Genomic DNA, 21,807 nt, shown 5'->3' with positions numbered 1-21,807 from the left:
CCTAAATGGTCTTAAAATTGCCGCTATTTATACAGCGTCACCTGACTCCCAGGCAGAGCCCCCCGTAAGATCACAGCGAGCGGCACAAGCATCCTGTTCTGTCAGCCAATCTCCAAATCCCGGCCAAAGGTTTAAGAGGATCACATGTACTAAATATATATATATGCACAGACTACAGGCAGGTAGCGTTAGCTAAGAAGATTAGCCATCAAAGACAACTACACACCAACACAGTACTGTTCACAGGTCGACAAAGAGTTGACTTCTGAAAACACTGGAATATTGTAGCTAACCAAAACAGTAGCAAATGGCCCGTAGTTTCTCGGCTCAATCAAAAAGTGATGTCTTGGTGTAAATGAGTTCCCTGCGCAGTAATCATAATCTTTAGTAGTGTTATATTTATATTCGCAATCCACAGACAACATAAATTGTACTAGAACAGTATTTTTTTTAAAATATTGTTCCAAAAATGTGTTTGAGCAAGCATGTATTTTACATTAGTAAAGGGACCAAAGTATAGCAGTGAGCATTATCTTTATAAAAGCAGAATGTTTAATACACCTGGAGAGTGTACCTAATGAAGTGACCTGGGGTGGAAAGCTGCATGTCAATTAACTTGCCCATGGTGGAAAACTATTTCAGGACAAAGTGAAAAAAGCGAAATTCATATATATCATAGCAGTCCATGGTGCATCCCACCTACCACGCCAAAAGCCAGCGTAGGTTAATTGCGGACTCTTAAATTGTTGCTTGCCTATATGTGCCCGGCCATTGGCTGGTAGCCAGTTCAGGGTGTATCCCCACTTCTCGTCAAAAGTCAGCTTAGGTTGATTATTCTGAATTGAATTACCTAATGTTACGGCCATTGAGTATACGTACTGTTTTTTAGGAGGAGGTGTGGCCCAGCAAGAGGAAATCTCCGAGGTGCACTCACCGGTCCCACTGGAGCCGGCCCGACCAGGATGGGGCGGCGAACAGGAAGCAACAGCGAGGGATTGGAGTGAGAATGGGAAGTTGGCCGCACGCCGCCGGCAGGAACACAGACCCTCAAAGGCGCCTGTCGAAAATGATTCAGCATTCAGAACGCAACAAGTTACAAACACAAGAAATGAGAAATACAGTTCCCTCCAAAGTTATTGGAACGGCAAGGTCAATTCCTTTGTTTCTGTTGTATCCTGAAGACATTTGGGTTTCAGTTCAAAAGATGAATATGAGAGAAAACTTCAGAATTCCAGCTTTTATTTCATGGTATTTACATCTAGATGTGTTAAAAAAACTCAGGACAGCACCTTTTGTTTGAAGCCACCAACTTTTCAAGTGAGCAAACCTATTGGTACATGTGACTGATGGGTGTTTCTAGTTGCTTAGGTGTTGCCATTTAGATTGACTGCTTAAACATTAGTCCTTGTTTTGGGCTTTGGGTTTCAACTGTGAAAACTGCATTTGCTGTTAAGCAAACAAAGAAGATGGAAAATTGATCAGAGCTATTGCACAAACATTGGGCATATCCGATAAAACAATTTGGAATGTCCTGAAAAAGAAAGAAACAACTGGTGTGCTGAGCAAGACATCGAACAGGTCGACCAAGGGTATCAACAGGAGTCGATGACAGAAACATTGTGAGAGCTGTAAAGAAACACCCAAAGACAACAGTCAGTGACATCACTGCCAACCTCCACAGGGCAGGGATGAAGGTATCACAATCCACTGTTCGAAGACTTTGAGAGGAGAAATAAACAGGCCATACCACAAGATGGAAACCACTCATCAGCAAAAAGAATCGGAAGGCCAGAATGGATTTTGCAAATAAGTATAGAGATGACCCACACAGGTTTTGCAACAAAGTTTTATGGACTGAAGAGACCAAGATTAACCTCTACCAGTGATGGAAAGGCCAAAGTATGGAGAAATAAAGGATCTGCTTGTGATCCAAAACACACAAGCTCATCTGTGAAGCATTGTGGAGGTAATGTCATAGCTTGGGCTTGCATGGCTGCTTCTGGAACGGGCTCAATGGTCTTTATTGATGATGTAACTCATGATGGTAGCACCAGAATGAATTCTAAAGTCTACAAAACCATTTTGTCTGGAAATTTACAGAAAAATGCATTCAAACTAATCGGGAGAAGCTTCATTATGCAACAATGACCCAAAACACACTGATAAGACAATAAAGGACTTCATTTGGTGGAAAAACTGGAAGGCCTTAGACTGGCCAAGTCAATCACCGGACCTTCACCCAATAGAGCATGTATTTTACCTCCTGAAGAGGAGACTCAAGGGAGAAACCCCCAGAAACAAACAACTGAAAGAGGCTGCAGTAAAGGCCTGGAAAAGCATTTCAAATGAAGAATGCAACAGTTTGGTGAAGTCCATGGGTCGCAGGCTTGATGCAGTTATTGCAAATAAGGGTTATGCCACCAAATCCATCCATTGTCCATGCTGCTTATCCTCACTAGGGTCGCGGACATGCTGGAGCCTATTCCAGCTATCTTGGGCGAGAGGCGGGGTACATCCTGAACCGGTCGCCTTTGTTAATGTCTTTCAAAACCTGTGCTCACTTGAAAAGTTGGTGGCTTCAAACAAAAGGGTCTCTGTCCTGAGTTGTTTCATACATCTAGATGTAAATACCATGAAATAAAAGACATAATTCTGAAGTTTTTTTCATAAAATTCATCTTTTGATCTGAAAGCCAAATTTCTTCAGTATACAACAAAAACAAAGGAAGTGACCTTGCCGTTCCAATACTTTTGGTGGGGACTGTACCTCTGTCTGACCATTAATTAATTAATGAAACTGAGAAACAGGGAGCTGCTTTAGATCTGGTTGGTGTCTTTATTCAAATACTCACCTATGGTGTACAGTTAGAAAAGTCCACCCCTCCATTATAATAGACAAGATGCGGCTCAAATGGATATTGTGGTTATTGCAAAAAAAAAAAAAAAAAAAAGCAGATTTACAAAGCCCAAAAGGGGAAAGAAATTGTGCATTGAATGACAGAAACTGATAAAAAAAACAACAAAAAAACCACTGTGATAAAACAACAAATGCTGAGTATGTAGAAGTAAATTTTAAGTATAAAAATAAATTAAAAGAAACATTGTTTACAAAAGAGGGTCCTGTCTGATGGAGATGGTCTCAAAGCTCCTATCTCCGGAGAGAACTTCATCGAATTCTCAATGATGAGCAGCGGTAAAAGGTTTGTGATTGTCACGCCGCCATCAAGAACGCCAAGAGACGCAACATAGACACTCCCACTCTGAAACTACTGATTTCTCTTCCTCAGCAAAAGGAGCAACAGTAGTGGAGGGTAGCAAGAAGAAGGGACTACCTTAATGAAACTGCTAAGGTGACAGACATTAAAAACTGGACCCTCCCTGGCGGGACAGTGCATGGTAGTAGAAAAATAAATATTCAAAAAAGGAAACAAACAGGCAGTGGTGCTGCTGAGTTAATCATAACATAACACAAATCATGAAAATGAATATTCCATCAGTATTCTATGCGTTGGTTGGAGGTGAGATGGGTGAGGTAATGAGTGAATGCTAAAACGCTGTCTGTTCTGTCCACACTTGTACAACAATTCCTCTGTTTAAAATAAACATTTAACTCTCCCACATCCCAAAAAGTCTTTCACACTCATGGTGTGCGTCCATGCTGAATCAACATGTCAGGAGTTGACCGCTGTCACTGGCAGAAGGGCGAGGCTGTGGGATCGAAGCCCTTGAAAACGTCCTTGAGTGACCCATTGTCCTGCTCTGTGGTTGGCTGCTCAGTCTGAGCTGGACTGTTCCCACCAAATGGACTACTGGTCCCACCAGGCTTGGCCGCCTGCTTTACCACACCAAAGAGGGTGGACACGGGCAGGTTGTGGACGCCGGCGGGCGCCTGCTCTGCCGGGGCTCCAGGAGTGGGGGGACCCCCGGCGGGAGGCCCCCCCTGGGCAGCAGAGTTGGGCGAAGGCGCGGGTTTGGGTCGTGGTCTGTTGTAGCTGTTGTATCGGTCCGTGCCTTGCTCCCCACTCTTCTCTGGCTCTGGTTGGTCCAGCGCAGATTTGCGGACAAACAAGGGCTCCTTGGGTTTGGTTTTGCTCGCGGAGGGCTCGCCAAGTCGGGATTCCGAGTTGGGGGAGTTGTTAGGGCCGCCGGCGGTACCAGGGCTTCCTGGTTTGTTAGTCCGAGGGTCATACAGACTGATGCTGCTCAGTACATTTCCGCCCCCTGGTGTGCTGGGTGCCGCACTGCGTCCAGCCCCACCAGAGGAGAGAAGCCTTGGATCGTAGGGGGCGATGGTGGATGGCGGGGATCCGGATGTGGACCCCGCAGAGGAAGAGGATTCAGGTGGGGGTGGCAGAGGTTCAGGTGGCTGCTTGAGGGCCGACTTCTGCTGGAGGCGGGGGTCCGTGGGGCCCTTCCGTGCCATGCGGGGATCGACAGGTTTTTCCGCGGGGGAGGGTGGAAGAGAGTGAGGTTGACTCAGCAGCACCAAAGGGGGAGCAGGAGTGGGCACCAGGGGAGGGGACGAAGATTGAGAAGGGCTCGAGCTTACAGTCTTCAGGATGCGAGACAGCAGCTCAAAGTCTGGGAGCGAGGAGGATGACGAGGGAGCTGGGGGGTCCGAGGAGGGGGCCGCTGCTACGGGAGGAGACAGCGAGTGGGGGTGGACAACGCGGGACAAACGTGGGTCGAGGGAGGGCACCAGAGGAATGCCTGGGGGGAGAGGAAGGAGGTCCTGTTTGGGCAGGGGGAGTGGGAGAAGGTCCTCGGGAGACCAGGTTATGGTTTTGGAGAAAGCGGGCATGTGGAGAATGATGTCCTTCTTGATGTGGCTGAATTGCTGCAGCTGGGAGCGGGGGTCCCTCAGGGCCATTCCCATAAGGGGGTCCAGAGGGATCGGGACCGGCTTGTCTCGCAGGACTCGCTCCGTCTCCTCTTCCTCCGCTGCCGGCGCTGTGAGGGGCGGCGGTTTGTAGATAAGAGGGGGCTCTGCTTTGGGGGCAGCGGACGCAGCCGATGCGGCAGCCAGTCGGGCTAACCGCGGGTCTGCTGGTGGACCCGATGAAGACGCAGGCGGTACCAGGTCGGGTTCGACGGCGCGGGCCAGACGTGGGTCGCGAGCCAGGCGCGGGTCGGCGGGCCGAGCCGGGGGGTTTGTGGCCTTCTGGAGCCGAGGGTCGCTCGGCGCCTCCAACTTTGAAGGAGCCTGTGTCTGCTGCCGGAGCGTCTTCAGGATTGACGTTACGCTGCCGCCACCGTCCTCATCCTCGCTGGAATACCAGTTGCCAGAGTCACCTGGAAACAACGGGATCCATCAGACATCCGGAAAGTTGGCGATTGTAGGGTTGGGTTATGTTACAATAAAGCCAAAAAATATTTTCACAAAAATCAGATTTTTTATTTTAATTGATTTTTTTCCCCTTCACTTACATAAAAAGCAAATGACAATGACGGTATTCATAATACAGTTGTTTTTTTTCGCCGATTTGCGTATTTTCCTGATACCAAACAAGCTTTGAAACTGTTTTTTTAGCATTAATTTGCATCAACTTCCACACAAGTTAAGAGGTTAATTCGTTCCACCACTGAGCTCGTAAGGGACCTCGGTGGATGTTGCGACATCCGTTGCCACCATCTGGTGGCAGCGTACCTGATACTCGTACCTCAAATTCAGAAAACTAGTAAGTTTGTGCACTCGTAAGTCAAGGTACCATCCATCCATCTTCTACACCATCTATCCTTACAAGTGTCACGGGGTGCTGGAGCCTATCCCTGCTGCACTACACATTTTTTTCTTAGATGATAATGTGAGAATAAGCTTTTCTTCATGGAAAAAAAGTGTCTTGATAAAAATATGTATTAAGGGTCATTTTCATATAATTTGATCAATAATGGTAAAGACATGGCCCACTGAATATCTTTGTGAAAATCAATTAATTTTGCTGACATGGGTATTTGAATTATTGGCAGTGTTTTTCCATCAAAAGGTCATAATTGTTGCTAAGAAAAATAATATTCTCAAGTAATATTTTTCACACTTTGTATGTCAAAATGTCTTTAGTGTTTTGGTGAACAAAAGGAAGTTTCATGATTTTAAACATGTTTTCAGATGCTAATTAAATTTTTGGATCTGGACGACTGGTAAGAGCGTCTGCCTCACAGTTCTGATGACCGGGGTTCAATCCCTGGCCCCGCCTGTGTGGAGTTTGCATGTTCTCCCCGTACCTGCGTGTGTTTTCTCCGTGCAATCCGGTTTCCTCCCACATCCCAAAAACATGCATGGTAGGTTGGTTGATTTAAGACTCTAAATTGCCCGAAGGTGTGAATGTGAGTGCGGACGGTTGTTTGTTTCTATGTGCCCTGCGATTGGCTGGCAACCGGTCCAGGGTGTACCCCGCCTCCTGCCCGATGATAGCTGGGACAGGCTCCAGCACTCCCGCGACCCTTGTGAGGATAAGCGGCTCAGAAAATTGATGGATGGATGATTATTATGCCTTTTAAATGAAAACTAACACAAATGCATCTTTGTGTCTTCAGTGTACCTTTTTTTGGTTCTTTACAAACAGTGCTTTGACATGCAAGCTGTCTTAACCGTTATTAATGCCACTGGCGAGAGCCTCATTATGTTGTTGCAATACACCAGAGGGATCTATGAGCTGAAGTGCCAGGCACAGGCATCCATTTTGCGTTCACACAGTAGCAGACAGCAAAGCAAATGGTTTTATTTCTGAGATATGAGTCAGTATGTATGGATTTGCGAAAGTGTCTGAACTATTGAATGTCTTTACTGTTATTACGATCGTCTAAAGACACGAGTGTAATGGGTTTTACGAGTAGTTCGGATCATTTATGCACTTGCATCTGTAGAATTTTAAGGGCAACACATGTTCAATGTTCAACGCACACAATTTTTATGAAGCTGTTTCTCTTTACCGTTATAAAAATTGTATTTCAATGGGCCACCACCATTTTGTCTGTCAAAAAGGATTCCCTTTACTATGAATACTTAAAATTTTAAATTATCAGCAACTTTTTGAAAATAGGACTTTCAGTGTGGTTGTTTCAGCGTAGGAGACAATTACCTCATGGAAAACCAAGGCGGCTTAAAAAAAGTGCTAAGTCAGATTTTTTTATTTTTATTTTTTTTAAGTGTCTTTACCATTATTGATCACATTTTATGAAAATGACCCATAAACAACACCCTTCACACGCTTTGTTCAACTGAAGACGCAACATTAATAAAAGAAAAATTCTCCTGACAAATAAACTCCAATTAATCAATCACCCACCCGTAGAAAAATGCACTGATTTGGGGAAGGTTGATCAGTTCTGTGATTGGCGGGTTAACAGCCCTTAGTGTACGCCTTATTGGCATATTGGAGGATAGACTACAGCTTCCTTTGGAACCAGAACAGTATAAATGTCCTAGAAAATGGACGGTAAAAATGTTGTCAGATGTTTACCCTCAGTGTCTCTGCTCTTCTCTGTGCTTCCATCCATGCGGCGGGCTCGCTCCTCCTCCTCCTGTTGCTTCTGTTGGATCCTCATGAAGAGGACGCGCTGTGCAGGAGGGAGGAGGTCCGAAACAGATAATCCTCCCTGACTGGCTCCGTTGGTGGCGTCCTCCTGGCTGCTTAACTTGCCAGCACCTGCTTGGTAGTTGTCACCTAGGGGAAGACGGCGACATGAGACCTCATCAAAGGGAACCTCACTCTAACTAGGCCGAGGCCTTACAGCAGAAATTCATCCATCCATCCATTTTCTGAGCCGCTTCTCCTCACTAGGGTCGCGGGCGTGCTGGAGCCTATCCCAGCTGTCATCGGGCAGGAGGCGGGGTACACCCTGAACTGGTTGCCAGCCAATCGCAGGGCACATAGAAACAAACAAACAACCATTCGCACTCACAGTCATGCCTGTCTCCAATTAATGCATGTTTTTGGGATGTGGGAGGAAACCGGAGTGCCCGGAGAAAACCCACGCAGGCACGGGGAGAACATGCAAATTCCACACAGGCGGGGCCGGGGATTGAACCCGGGTCCTCAGAACTGTGAGGCTGACGCTCTAACCAGTCGTCCACCGTGCTGCCACAGCAGAAATTGATGCATGTTAATACTTGGAGGGGGAGAAACTTTGAAGAAGAAAAAATAAATAAAATAAACATTTCAAAACTTGTTTCTAGTAAAAAACTTTTTTTATTACTGTCATTTGCTGTCTATATAAGGGAGACAAACTAGATTAAAATTGTAAATGGGATTTTTGTGGAAAACAAAAAAGACAAATCAGCTCAAATTCAGATCATTGAAGGCCCATCCATAAGTGAAACCATTAAAATTATTTTTTATTATTCTCACCCTCTTCCACCACTCCTTCCATCTTCGTTCCATCTTGATTGAAGAAGGTGTTGAAGTAGTTTCCTCCGCCCTGAGGCTGCAAGGCGCCTCCGTGTGGAGGGCAATCGCCAGACGCGAATGTCCCCATGTTCTCGGAGGGGAAGCATGTCGGGGGCGCCCCCGGTGCACCAGGTGCTGCGGTTGCTGCCTGGTTGTTACCAGGTCCCTGGCTTCTGAAGGCAAGGGAAGCCATTAGCGAATGAAAAACAATGCTTAAACAATGTAAAGGGGGACATTTTATGGAAAATTGACTATCTATTGCTTGCTTGTTGTATACAATGTATGTAATTGCGTGTATGGAGTGCCTGCCCACCCATCAAGCGTGAAATTAATCAAGTAAATTTTTAGTAATCTGCCTATTTCTGAAAATGTGACTGTGAGTGAGCAATTCTGAATTTTGACAAACTGTGTTGTGATAATTTGTCTAATTTACATAATTACAGCACCCACACCAAATTTCTCTACCCATGACTTGTCTGCTAGGCAGGACAAAGTTGCAGAACCACTTTTAAGTGGTGAAATTCGCCAGTGGCGGCTTTATGCGAACGCCATGTACTTGCTGTCTAGATATAGAGGAGTGAAACACTGCATCAAAGCTAAAAGGCAAGCAGCGCTGCATTGAGTTTTGTTGGATACACAAAATAGCATTTGCTAAAAGAGCTGCTTCTGAACCGAGCAACACACACTAGCGAAGGAGGGTGTTTGTGTTTGGCTTTGTGTTCGCCACATATGCCACATACATGAATTTACGCAAAAAGTGATAAACTCAAATCAACTTTATTTATAGTGTGAAATTTGGCAGCTTGGTGATGAAGTGTTGCCTCCATGAGTGAAAATAAAACGTATACTGTCTTTGTGGAACTCACATGTACTTCGCAGTTTGCTTTTTTTAGATTCTGGCCTCCAATTGTGAGTTGGACCCCAGTTGTTATGGTCACAAAATCTGTACTACCCATTAGTCCTGACATAGATGGGGTAGGATGAGCAGTGCCTCACTTGCATAAGACAGGGGCTCCATCTCAAAACAGGCCAATTTCAGCAAGACGAGAAATAGGGTGTTAAGCTGCTAACTTTCCCCACTGCTAACAGTTATCAACACCTCTCTCTGCATCAGCTTGAGAAGTTTACCACCCTGATTTCTCTGCTGTCAACCCCACAAGGACCCTCGCCTACATACATATATAATACATCTCCTTTCAAATGAAGTAAATTATCGTGGACTCACTTAACAGCCAGTTTATGAGCCAGCTGTCCGGTTGGCTGCACTTTGATCTCAAACAAGGAGGGGATCTTCTTCCCGCCTCCCCCTCCACCACCAGCAGGCGGGGGGCCCATGTGAGGGGAGGGCCCACTGGGATTCAAGGGTGCTCCTTGTGCATAAGGAGCTCCCTCTGGATTTTGTACGGGAGGACCTCCAGCGCAGGAGTTCGGCGAGGGAACCATCCCAGACCCACTGGGGGAAGCCTTGGTGGCGATGGGTGCCTGATTGGCAGCTGGGACGCCCCCAAAGTCACCGGCTGCGGGGCCTCCAAAATCCCCCGCCCCGACATTGGCTTCAACCGGTACCGGTCGCGGAGGAGTGGGCAGTAGGCCCACTCCGGGCGGAGGTTTGGGCAGAGGGTTGATCCCCTGCTTCTTCAGCTCCTCCACCTCCTTCTCGTCCTCTGCCCCAGCCTCTGCATCCTCAGCCAGCATCTGAACAAAATTTTAAATATTATTAGTTCATCTCCCCTCCACAAGTATTGGAACAGCGAGGCCAATATCTCTAGTTGTGCTGTAGACTGAAACATTTTGGGTTTGATATCTGAACATTTTTGTAAACCAAGGAGTGTATATGTTAGCAAATTCAAACATTTGTTTTCAGTCAACACCAAAAATAAATGAATTTGCCTACATACATGTTTGGTCTTTATAGAAAAGCCCCGCATATGCAGTTAGGCATTCCCAAATTTACATATTTGGATTTTTGGGGGAACCTATCCTCCTCTACTCAGTGAAAAACTTACCTATTTACTATTTTGTGCTGTAAATAAATGCATTGCTTTGCTACAATCTTGTGGCACCTGGGTTGCAATGAGTAAGTTGGGAAGCTTCATTAGACTAAAGTATCGCTTTACCACCATCTTGGTGCCAAGGAACTATGTTTAAGTTAGTTGAGGCACTTCATTTAATCAAAAGGGATTCTTTGCTGCCCTCTTGTGGCATGGAGACAATTAAAATCCTTATTAGGGGAAGTGTCAATTACTTGCCGATTTTCGTATGGCACAATAGTGGGGGTTCACTGTAATCTTAAAAAAAAAGTTATTTGCGCACATGGGGTCAGACCTTGTTAAGCAGCTCCTGGGTGTCGTCGTTGAGGTTGTCGTGGGAAAACATGCACTCATCACCATTGACGCAGTTGCCCGTGGTGTGGAACAGCTTGCAGGGGAATTCACGTGATGACGTCATTAAGGCGGTAACGCACAAATTTTACAGTCGTGTGACATCCAACGTTTTTAACAGCAGTGAAAGGATATCATGCATATAAGGGCAGTGGTCAGCTCGAGCACAGTAGCCAGTGATGTAAAACTTGCACAGCTCCTTCTTCTTGGGCAACTCAATGTCATGGCTAAAGTTGCAGTGGTCCCCCTAGTGGCCGAAACAGGAAGTATAAATAATACGACTCAATCAGAAATATTTGATTACAAAAGCAATAAGAGGAACAAATATTGTTCTTGGCTCACCCAGGTGCATCTGCCTTCAATGTAGTATTTGCAAATGGCTTTTCCTTTCTTATCTTGGTACTTCTCATTGTGATTCCTCTTGCCAGTTCCTGTTCCAACATCCCCTCCACCATCCTTAAAAAATACGAATACAAACACACACGCAAGGACAACCCATCAAGAAACCCAAGTAAGAGAACAACAATACCTTAAAGCAGCAATGAAGGGCCCTCACACCACCTTTTTTATGGCAACTCCTCAAAATGATCAAACTTTGAAGCCATGCTTTGTCTATACTGGCAATTTAGCATCGCCCATCTGTCTAGTATACCTGCTTCGGATTGGGGCTCCTTTGGGCAAATTCCCTAGTCAGAGTCCGGCAAGGTACGAGCCCTCGACTTTGCCCCACATTGCTGCTTTAAACTAAATTGCCAACTTCCTGTTTCATCAATGGATCCTTGAGACTTTTTTGTGCCTCCTGTTATGATGAAAATGTCCACCCAAATTCATGTTGATCGGGAAAACTGGTGTCTGAGACTTACCCCCGCCCAAACTTTTGAGGGGTGATACTGAGTGAGTTTTGGGTCGTGTGTTTGGGACCCCTAAAATACATATCAAAGCACATACACACCAAATATTGTAGTAATGATTCCACTGTGCCACAACACAGGGTGCTGTGAGAGATCAGGTGGGTTTCACTTAATTGGTCAGAAAATCATAATTTATTTGCTACAAATAATGTCTTTGTTCATCTATCAATGCCAGCAACATATAGTGACAGGCAGAACAATTAAATTGTGCATTTATCTACCTGCTGTCATTAAGGAAGCGTATTGCATTCACTTGGATAAAAAAAAAATCATGTTTTTCTGAGTAATTCTTTTGAGGGCTTTGTTTTTCTGACTATTTTTTTCTGTTTTTCTGACAAATTTTTTTCCCACCTGTTTTTCTGACTATTTTTTTCTGTTTTTCTGACTAATTTTTTTCCACCTGTTTTTCTGACAATTTTTTTTCTGAGTTATCGGGACACATCGAACTCACGCGAGAACCTGCGAAATGCAAGTGACTCTTTGCAGAATCCGTAGTAAGCAACATGACCGGCTTATTCAGTTTGATCAAGTTTTATTTTGATATTAGTTGAAGACACTGGGAGATACTCCTGTCTTTGAGTCACATAGATGGTATTGTTATTAGTTTGTCGACATTACGCAGGCACCTTAATTGAACCGGTAAGGTAAACGTGTACGGGCAGGTTGAAGGTATGCGAGCAGTAATCCGTCATTAGTGAGTCCGCAAAGAGTCACTTGCAGTTCGCAGGTTCTCGCGTGAGTTTGATGTGTCCCGATAACTCAGAAAAAAATTAGTCGGAAAAACAGGTGGAAAAAAATTAGTCAGAAAAACAGAAAAAAATCGTCCGAAAAACAGGTGGGAAAAAAATTTGCCAGAAAAACAGAAAAAAATAGTCAGAAAAACGAAGCCCTCAAAAACATTACGCAGAAAAACAGGAGTTTTTTTTTTTTTAATCATAGTGAATGCAATACGCTTGCGTATGCCATTCATACAACAGAATAATAGCTTTGCACTCAATCAAACAGGCACAAATTTCACAGTGAGTAAGTAAATTTGTGACTAAATTCAGATGAGGTCTTTGTTATTTCAATCTATATTCTTTTTGTGACATTTTTGTTTGGAGGTGTGCTGAGAGTTTTCTGATGTAAAATATTTGCCCTGGCTCAATAAAAGTTGGGAGACATTTCAGTAAAACAAATTGTAATTATTTTATAGTGAAAGGCAATGATACATTGTATTTGTAGCACCAAGCACTAAAAAAGAGTGGAAACAAAGCTGTGGTACATTGACCACATCATTTGGTACAACAAGCAAATAGAGACCATACCCCATTGTCCATGTCTCCGTTGTTGTCGTCGTCGTGGCCCATGTCCCCTCGCCCTCGTCCTCGGCTTCTCATTTTGCCTCTAATCATGCCTCGTCCTCCTTTGCCTCGACCTCTTCCACGGCCGCCTCTGCCTGGAGTCCAAACCAGACATGTTCAGGGCAGGAAATTAAAAAAATAAAATTTAAAAAAAGACTGCTAACTGGCTTCCACAGGACCAAAGGATTTACCTCTTCCTCTGTCTTTGGACTTCTTGTACTGATAGTCATCGTAGTCATCTTCCCCCATGTTGTCGTAGTCGTCTTCATACTGGAGAGAAACAAACATGAACGCCTTCCTTTCAACCACAATAAAAGAGACGCACGTCTACAGCACTCGCCTCCATGTCTTCCCCATAACCATCTCCATCATCGTCTCCCATCTTTCCACCTCGTCCTCCTCTTCCTCGGCTGCCTCCTCGTCCTCCTCGCCGCCCGCCCCTCATGCCACCACGGCCCCTCATGTTCCTCATGCGACCGCGGCCCCCTGCAGGAACAGGACAATATACACTTAACATCAATAATAACAATGTCTCTAGAACGTGACTTCAGCTCATCAACATAAAACAAAATCTTCAGCCTTGTTCAACAGCAGATTCCTGGATGCCTCCCTGGTGAAGTGTTTCAGGCTTGTCCCACCGGGAGGAGACCACGGGGACAACCCAGGATATGCTGGAGAGACTATGTCTCCCGACTGGCCTGGGAACGTCTCGGGATCCCCCCGGAAGAGCTGGATGAAGTGGCTGGGGAGAGGGAAGTCTGGGCTTCCTTGATAAAGCTACTGCCCCCGAGACCCGACCTCGGATAAGTGGAAGAAAATGGATGGATGAATGGACATCACTGAGCCACCTTCAAAGAATGCAAACACTTAAAAGTGTCTGGATGTTTATTTTAACTACCATCCTCACATTTTCAACCTACTTTCAACCTCTTGGTTCATAAGAGATCATATCATGAAATATAGTTGTAGTTCCATTCATCCATTTGTTATACAGTTTATAAAAATGATAAAATACAGAACAGATATCAGGGCTTCCTGCAGGTTTAAGGAAGCCAAATGGTAAACTTTTCAGGGCCACATCAATCAAATTTGAGACCTCTTATCCTCTAGAGTTATGCAATATGGGCTCACTATTACATTACAATATTAAAGAAAGATGTTTTGTGACAATTTACAGCCTGCGAGCAATAGCCTTTAGTCATGCACACTCAACTTCAAGGTTGGATCAATAATTGGAGCTAAACTAGTTCTAGCTAGTTTATTAAGATAAATGTTAACTCAATCCAATCTCTGTTATGCTAAAATGCAAATAAATAAATAAATATCCTTTTGGAAACAACTCTTCTAACCTTTCTCTGCTATGTTTGCCAGAAATGTTCATTGGTCACCGTGACCCGCTGCATGTTTAATTATCAAGCTAAAACAAAAATGAACACACCACAACACGATGGCCAACATTTCAGTCAATATTTAGTGCAAAACAAAAATCTATGCCTCCTTTAAGTCAACTTGACTCTTGGTGGGTTCAATATATTAAATAGTATATATTTAGTATGTATGTGTATATGTTAGCAAATTCAAACATTTTAATTTTACATAATAAACTATATATTTTTTTTAACATAAATTAGATGGAAAATATTTTCCTGTGTGTTTCAAGACGTTACATGAGTTTTTACTTTATGAATTGAACTACTGAAATAAACTCTTCAACCTAATTTATCTACTAGCACTTTTAAACTTGATTTGTCATGTGATGTAAGAGTTACGATTCCCATCACACCCACCTCGTCCTCCACGTCCCCCCTCCTTGGCCTTGCGGTACATGTGGAGCTCCTTGGTAAAGTCGTCGTACTCCTCGCCGCCCATGTCCTGCTCCTCCTCGCCCTCGTAGTTGTCCTCCTCGTAGTCGTCGTAGCCGCCGTAGCCCTGCTTGTCCATCTTCATGTAGCCTCCCTTCTTAGGGCCGCTGTAACCGCCATGGGACTACAGGAGGGAGCGACCGATCATGTGAAGAAAGTGTTGTGCACGTAACGCTTTGTGTGTGTTTATCGTTAACTTACAGTGGGTGGGTACTGGGGGCTGTACTCTCTGTACTTCCTCTTCTCACTGGGAGAGTAGTCGGAATCGTCGCTGAAGTCCGAGAAGTCGTCATCAGAGGAGGCATGACGCTGCAGGAGAAACTATGACAGTTAAAGCACGGTACAGACATAGACATCATGCCCAATTTGAGTATTTTCTCCCATTTCTGATCAAAGTTTTTTTTTTTTTTTTTTTTTTCCTAATACTACTACTACTACTCTTTCTTCGTCGTCGTATTTTTTTGTCAATCCGGGTACCCTGTGGCACCATGTTGCCTTTCATAAATCAGGCTTGCTATGGCAGACAGTCTGTGTGTGTGGTCTACTATGGTGGTCATCTGGAGCAGTTTCCCAAACTTTATTGAGCCAAGGCACATAAATTACAAAGAAAAAAATAAATCACAAAAACAAACAAACAAGTCACTAAAAGTATACATACTGAAATAATGAAAATCTCATCTCAATTTACTCACAAATTTACTTTGTGTAAAATCTGGGCTTGTTCAGTCAAACATAAAGTTTTTACTGTATTCTGTTGCGTTAAAGGCAACAGGTGGATCCACTGGTTAATTGTGCCTTCTGCCATCTAGTGGAAGAGCTTTTAATTGTTCTGCCTGTCCCTATACGGTGCTGGCATACATAAACAAAAATGCATTTACTGTAATAAGATTTTTTTTAGACCAATTACAACTTTTTTTGTAACAGGAAATTATTCAGTTCCAATTTATTAATCCAAAAAATATCATTTAAGAACTCTGCACATCTTCAATTCCTGCAAGTATACCATGTCAGCTTTGTGTTAAACTAAATGTCCAGATTTTACACTATATATATATTTGTTAGTAAACTGAGACGAGATCATTATTATTTCAATGCAAACTTTGTGATATTTTTGTTTGGTGGTGTGCTGTGAGATTTATGTAATAAATATGTGCCTTGGCTCAATAAAGGTGGAGAAACACTGATTTAGAGTACTTAATAAAGCTAAAATATTTTTCAAAGTTGAGAACCACTGATCTAGAACATTGGTTTACCACCTGCCCAGAACCTACCCAAAATGGCTCCACAACACACTATTGTAACCCACCAGTTACTATTGTAACACTATTGTAACCCACCAGTTGAGAATCACTGATCTAGAGTACATTACACACTATAAAAGCAGGATGAAAACACAGGATTTTTCACTTGTCAAGTGTGTGGTCTCTCACATTTTAAAAATCTGCTAAGATACAAAAAATTGGTATGCGAATGCCCCGGAACAGCTGGAAGTTGAGCTTTATTCTTACTTTGTGCTTGGACTTGCGTTTCTTCTTGGCGCGCCTCTTCTCCCGCTCACGTTCCCTCTCTTTCTTCCTCTTGCGCTTGCGCCGGTGTGAGCGTTCGTCGTCAGAGTTGCTGCTGGCATGACGCTCCCGGCTTCGAGGAGGACGCTCGCCGCCACCACTGCCACCAGCGTCCCCTGCTGCGCCGCCGTCACCTGTTTCCTCTCCCACCGCTGCGCCTCCTCTTTCAACAGACGCTGCGCCTCCCATCTCCACCTCGCCGCCGTCATCCTCCAGCTCACCCTCCTCCAGCTCGCCATCCTCTGGCCTGTATGCACACAACATGGAGGCATGTCAACTTGGGGGAGGCATGGTTCAGGTGGTAGTGGTCATCTCCCAACTCAAAGGTTGTGGGTTCAATCTTTGGCCCCTGTGTCCCTGAGCAAGATACTGAACCCCCAGTTGCTCGTGATGCTGCGTCATCAGTAGGTGAATGAGAAAACAGTGTTGAAGCGCTTTGAGTACCTTGAAGGTAGAGAAGCCCATTTAACTATTTCATCTCATCAGTCACAGTTTTTACAACAAATATTATGCACAGGGACTCACAACCATTGAATATAGAACAGTGATTCCCAACCACTATGCCGTGGCAAATTAATGTGCCATGCGAGAACTTCAGGTGTGCTGCAAGAAATTATCCAATTTCACTTAATGGGCCCTTAAATTATTTGTTCATCAGCAATGTCGTGCCAAGCAGAACACTTAATTGATCTTTCACTATATGATCCATAAATATATGTATCTATTTTTGTGATTTGTTTTTTATTTTAACGGTGTTTTTGATTTTTCTTCAAAAAAGGTGGAGAAACACTGATTTAGAGTATTCAATGACTCTAAACATGAACGCAACAAGGCTTAGATAGTCCTAAGCCTTGTTGAATGAACTGATGAAGCCTGCTTGGATGAGAGGAAAAATGTCTTCCAAGACAACCAGAACAGTCCATTTGCGATCGATTCAATGCCCTGAGAATGAAATTACTTGGATAAATGAGAACATTCAAAGGGAAGTATGAATCCCTAAATCAAGAGCAGGGTCCCTTTTCTTGTCAGTTTTGATAAAGTCCTCCAAGTACTATAGTGGTGTTCAATTTATAGAATCGCATTGCGCACCACATCAAACGGTGTCACCGACCGTTTTTGGCCCACACGCCGTAGGTTGCCCACCTGATTCTTTCTGTTGATGGCTCAGGTAACAACATTTTGCTGTTAACCTCTTTAGGAACAACGTTAGGAACTATTACATATGTATTAAATGTGAGCAACATTTGAGCACAGGACACATTCGACCCCCAGCAGTGATGTTGCATCGAGGGGAAAGACAATGCTGGACCCCACATTATAATTAACATGAATCATATAATATTCATATACCACAGGTTGGTGCTTGGGGTACAAGGGGTGCAGATTAGGGACTAACAATTAAGCATTTATGACCACAGCTCCACAAAGAATACGAGACTTCATACACTTCATGTATTCTACTGTACTCACATGCACTTAAAATGTCAAATTATCTGCTTGACTGGGCACAAAATAAACAGGCCATGTTAAAGACAACATTTTTCTGCCAGAATGGAGGCACAAATTCAACATGTAAATATCAAAGTATGCAACAAGATCAGTAACAGTGGTGGGACACCTCGTGTGTTTAAGGGTATTATTACACAAAGTGTAAAGTTTAACTCTGGTTTCTCCTGCCTTGTTGGGTTGAAAGTAATTGTGACCATCCGACAACTGACGCTCACACCATCTATTTGATTCCACTGTCTCACATTTACCACCGTTGGTCTATCAGACATTTCTAACTGAAGACTTGGTTGTGTGTTTTTATAGATACTTTGTAGACAAGTTATAAGCCAGTCGAGACAGCAGAAACAGCTTGACTGTCAACCTTTTCACAGGGAATTTGTTTATCCTAAAGCTCGGGCATTTTGACTCCATTATGAAGAAAGGTTGCCGTGACTCACTGTAGAGACACGCCGATGACCTCTCTGGCCTACTCACATCACAGACTCCCTTAAGTGCAAACACAGCCTAACCAGGTTTTTCTGCACCCTGCCAAGAGACTGAGTTCAATATGTCAAACAAACAACTGGACAAAAAGGTTCTCATGGCATCTCTGGATTAGCTACTATAAAAGAACATCACATCTCTCTATTATGTCTAATTACCAATCCACAACACACCCTGACCGAGCTTGTACGCTCCAACAAAGCAAAAGTGTCTTCTCTATGCACAACGCACCATGGCTAAAGAGGCATTAGAGAAGGGCCATGATTAAAAGGGGGGATACTTACTGTGACAGGCCTTCTTCATATTTTGCAATCACAACCATTAAAAGGTCCTCCCTCTAACACTTTGGGGTCACTGGAGGGATTTGTGGGGGCTGGGAATTGGATTTACTAACATATTATACCAATCTTCCAACTGGGAACTGGGTGGATAAGTTACAAACTGATTTTTGTGTTTTACTTCTGGGATGCTTTGCAAACATTTTACACACAGCGTTGGTACATACAGTATTTGGACATGTTAGACAAACAGCACAAACTCAGGGTGGGGGAAAAAAAAAAAAAAAAAAAAAAAAAAAAAAGTTAATGTTGAAGATGAAGTCGCAAAAATAATAAAATCCTTAAAGGTTAGGGAATATTCAGCAGGTTAAATGTAACCAGAACTACTTTGGCCACTGGTGAAGTAAGTTTTTGATAGTTGGCTCGTTCTAGAATTTACATTAACACGTTTGTGTCGTGTTGGGTTAGAAAAGTGTTTAAAAGAATTTTAAATATACGTGGGTAACGTTGAGAGTGATACTTGGAGAACGACGTGACGTGGAGAACGACGAGCAACAAAGTACAAAAAAAGAAAAAAATAATTTTAACGGTTAGCAGTTACGAAGCTAATGTGGCTAGGATAGCCGCCGAAATTGGCCCACCTTAAACCTACAAATTTTGTTTTCGACATCCAAATAATGTTATCTACTTAAATAGAACTAGTTAGTTTACGGCACTCAAAACAACCCGCTTTTGCATTTGTCGAAGTGGTCGACGGCCGTGTCAATGAAAAGTGTGTTTAGGAGCCTCGGCCTGCTCTTTCTGCTCGTCATTATCAGTCCGCGTTGAGCCGGTTCAACGTCGGGGTGGGATAACGTAATAAAATAAAGGGAAAACGTTATATCCGACGTTAATTTGGCCTCCCAGTTGGCGCCGTCGTGTCAACGCACAAGTCCGTTACCTCTTTACCCGTTTTCCAGAAAAGGCGAGTTTAATCCCACTTTGACAAAAAAGAAAAAGGTATCCCGGGGCTTTTTGTGTTAAAAAAAAGAAAAAAAAGAAGGCATAGGACAAATAAATAGTTTCATTGAAATATGATTGTAGAATTACTCGACCTTTCGTCAGTCAGGAGACTGTTGTGTTCGTGGTTGGAAGTTGGGGAGTTTGGATGGACAGTCATGCTTTCCACAGCCATTTCCTCTCTCTAACCCTTAGCTAACATGGAGGTGCCCAAAAATTCAAACTATCGACACTAGAAAGCTACTGGCTTATGCGTCACTTCACAAGGATCTACTTAGTTTTGGAATTAGTTGAGTTTCAGTTCATAGGCAGTAGGCAATTCTCCACTACAGTTGTAAGAGAAATTTGATGAAAGTGAGTCCAGACGTTCTCTTTCCGTCCTACTGAAGCGATGTGAAATGACGACTGATGCACCTAAAATGGCCGACCGTCTTCTTCACAGACAAACGGGGCCGGCTTAGCCCATCGTGACGTCACTACCTCGACGTTCGTGACGCGTCCCACGGATAGTAACAGAGGGCGGCCACCCGGGGAAAATAGGCCCTTCATTAAGACTAGCAGACACAGCGGTAAAACCTACTACAGTTAGGTGCAGGGGTCAAAAGCACTGTGAAGTCGCTTTGGTGTCTCCGCCACATACACCCAGTCATCATAAAAATGTAACAGAATAATAAAACTTTGAGTTCTTATTATAAAACATAGCAGTACAATGATAAGCCTCTTAAAATGTTCCCTTTCTATTATATATTAAAACACAAATAAATAAATCCTGGATGTACTTGCGTGACATTGGCATGTGAGCAATGTGTGGGACATGCCAATGGTGATGTAATGCATGCCAAAGCAAGCAAATTTTATTTGCTCTGCTAACTGAAGTCTATGTAATAAGTGGTTATGTGTTAGTAAATCATTCAATACATGGTTTAATTGTTCACAGCAAATTCTTGGATAAAACGAGTCATTTTGACGGACCATTTATATTATATTGTCATGATAACATTTGAATATTTTACACGTCTGTCCACCATGTCATATGGGGTATCTTCCATTTAAAAAACAAAACAAAACAAAACCAAAGCAACAACTGATGTTTTCATTCACCAGCATTTTGTCTTTCTTCAATACAGGCTGAAACAGTGAATAGTTGCACAGTAAATATTTACACCTGTGTTTAGTAATTTCCATCATATTATGTGTGTAGTTGGACGTTTTCAAGCTTAATGTTGCAATCTTTTGTAGCGAAATATCTATTCAAAGCTTTTTAGAAATTTGCAATATACTCACTCCATCCAGCCATCCATTTTCTTCCGCTTATGCGAGGTCGGGTCGCGGGGCCAGTAGCTTTAGTAGGGAAGCCCAGACTGCCTTCTCCCCAGCCATTCATCCAGCTCTTCCGGAGGGATCCCGAGGCGTTCCCAGACACCATTCAGGAGGCATCCTAATCAGATGCCTGAGCCACCTCATCTGGCTCCTCTCAGCGTAGAGGAGCAGCGGCTCCACTCTGATCCCCTCTTGGATGACCGAGCTTCTCACCCTATCTCTAAGGGGAGAGCCCGGACACCCTGCGGAGGAAACTCATTTCACTTCACCACAACGGATCGATACAAAGTCCGCATCACAGACGCTGCACCGATACGTCTGTTGATCTCCCTTTCCATTCTTTCCTCGCTCGAGAACAAGACCCCAAGATACTTGAACTCCTCCATTTGGGGAAGGATCTCATCCCCGACCTGGAGAGGGCACTCCACTCTTTTCCGACTGAGGACAATGGTCCTAGATTTGGAGGTGCTGATTTTCATCCCAACCGCTTCACACTCCACCCGAACCGCTCGAGTGAGAGTTGGCGATCACGGCCTGATGAAGCCAACGGAACCACATCATCTGCAAAAAGCAGAGATGCAATACTGAGGGCACCAAACCGGATTCCCTCTACACCTCGGCTGCGCCTTGAAATTCTGTCCTTAAAAGTTATGAACACAATGGGTGACAAAGGGCAGCCTTGGCGGAGTCCAACACTCACCGGGAACGAGTCCGACTTTCTGCCGGCAATGGGGACCAAACTCTGACACTGGTCGTATGGGGACCGAACA

General features: G+C 43.9%; 1 protein-coding gene across 3 annotated transcripts; it reads right to left on the bottom strand.

Moving 5' to 3' along the window:
- Window positions 1-2,936: 2,936 nt before the first annotated feature.
- On the bottom strand, window positions 2,937-20,136 carry zc3h4 (zinc finger CCCH-type containing 4). 3 transcript variants are annotated; one of them, XM_061681897.1, is made up of 14 exons: window positions 19,813-20,136; window positions 16,392-16,695; window positions 15,085-15,192; window positions 14,809-15,007; window positions 13,362-13,507; window positions 13,213-13,291; window positions 12,986-13,116; window positions 11,110-11,223; window positions 10,903-11,014; window positions 10,712-10,821; window positions 9,612-10,081; window positions 8,348-8,559; window positions 7,460-7,663; window positions 2,937-5,291 (listed from the first exon to the last, which is right to left on the bottom strand). In XM_061681897.1, the coding sequence occupies exons 1-14, from the start codon at window positions 19,890-19,892 to the stop codon at window positions 3,688-3,690; spliced, it is 3,873 nt and encodes a 1,290-aa protein (XP_061537881.1). In that variant the 5' UTR covers window positions 19,893-20,136; the 3' UTR covers window positions 2,937-3,687. The 3 variants fall into 3 exon arrangements, with proteins under 3 accessions (XP_061537881.1, XP_061537882.1, XP_061537883.1); XM_061681898.1 differs by having other exon boundaries at window positions 8,348-8,556; XM_061681899.1 differs by lacking the exon at window positions 19,813-20,136 and adding an exon at window positions 18,725-18,926.
- Between the last annotated feature and the right edge of the window lie 1,671 nt (window positions 20,137-21,807).

This window comes from Phycodurus eques, chromosome 7 (assembly GCF_024500275.1).
Source record: "Phycodurus eques isolate BA_2022a chromosome 7, UOR_Pequ_1.1, whole genome shotgun sequence".
Lineage (NCBI taxonomy): Eukaryota > Metazoa > Chordata > Actinopteri > Syngnathiformes > Syngnathidae > Phycodurus > Phycodurus eques.
This window is presented reverse-complemented; position numbering and strand designations above follow the sequence as displayed.

Bases quoted from the DNA above. Each gene is read 5' to 3' on its own strand.
- zc3h4 (XM_061681897.1), bottom strand. From the start codon at position 19,892: ATGGCTGTGGAAAGCATGACTGTCCATCCAAACTCCCCAACTTCCAAC. The intron at 11,224-12,985 runs GTATGGTCTCTA...GTATTTTTTAAG, and splicing joins ACGGAGACATGGACAATGGG to GATGGTGGAGGGGATGTTGG. The intron at 10,822-10,902 runs ATATCCTTTCAC...TGACGTCATCAC, and splicing joins CCACTGCCCTTATATGCATG to GTGAATTCCCCTGCAAGCTG.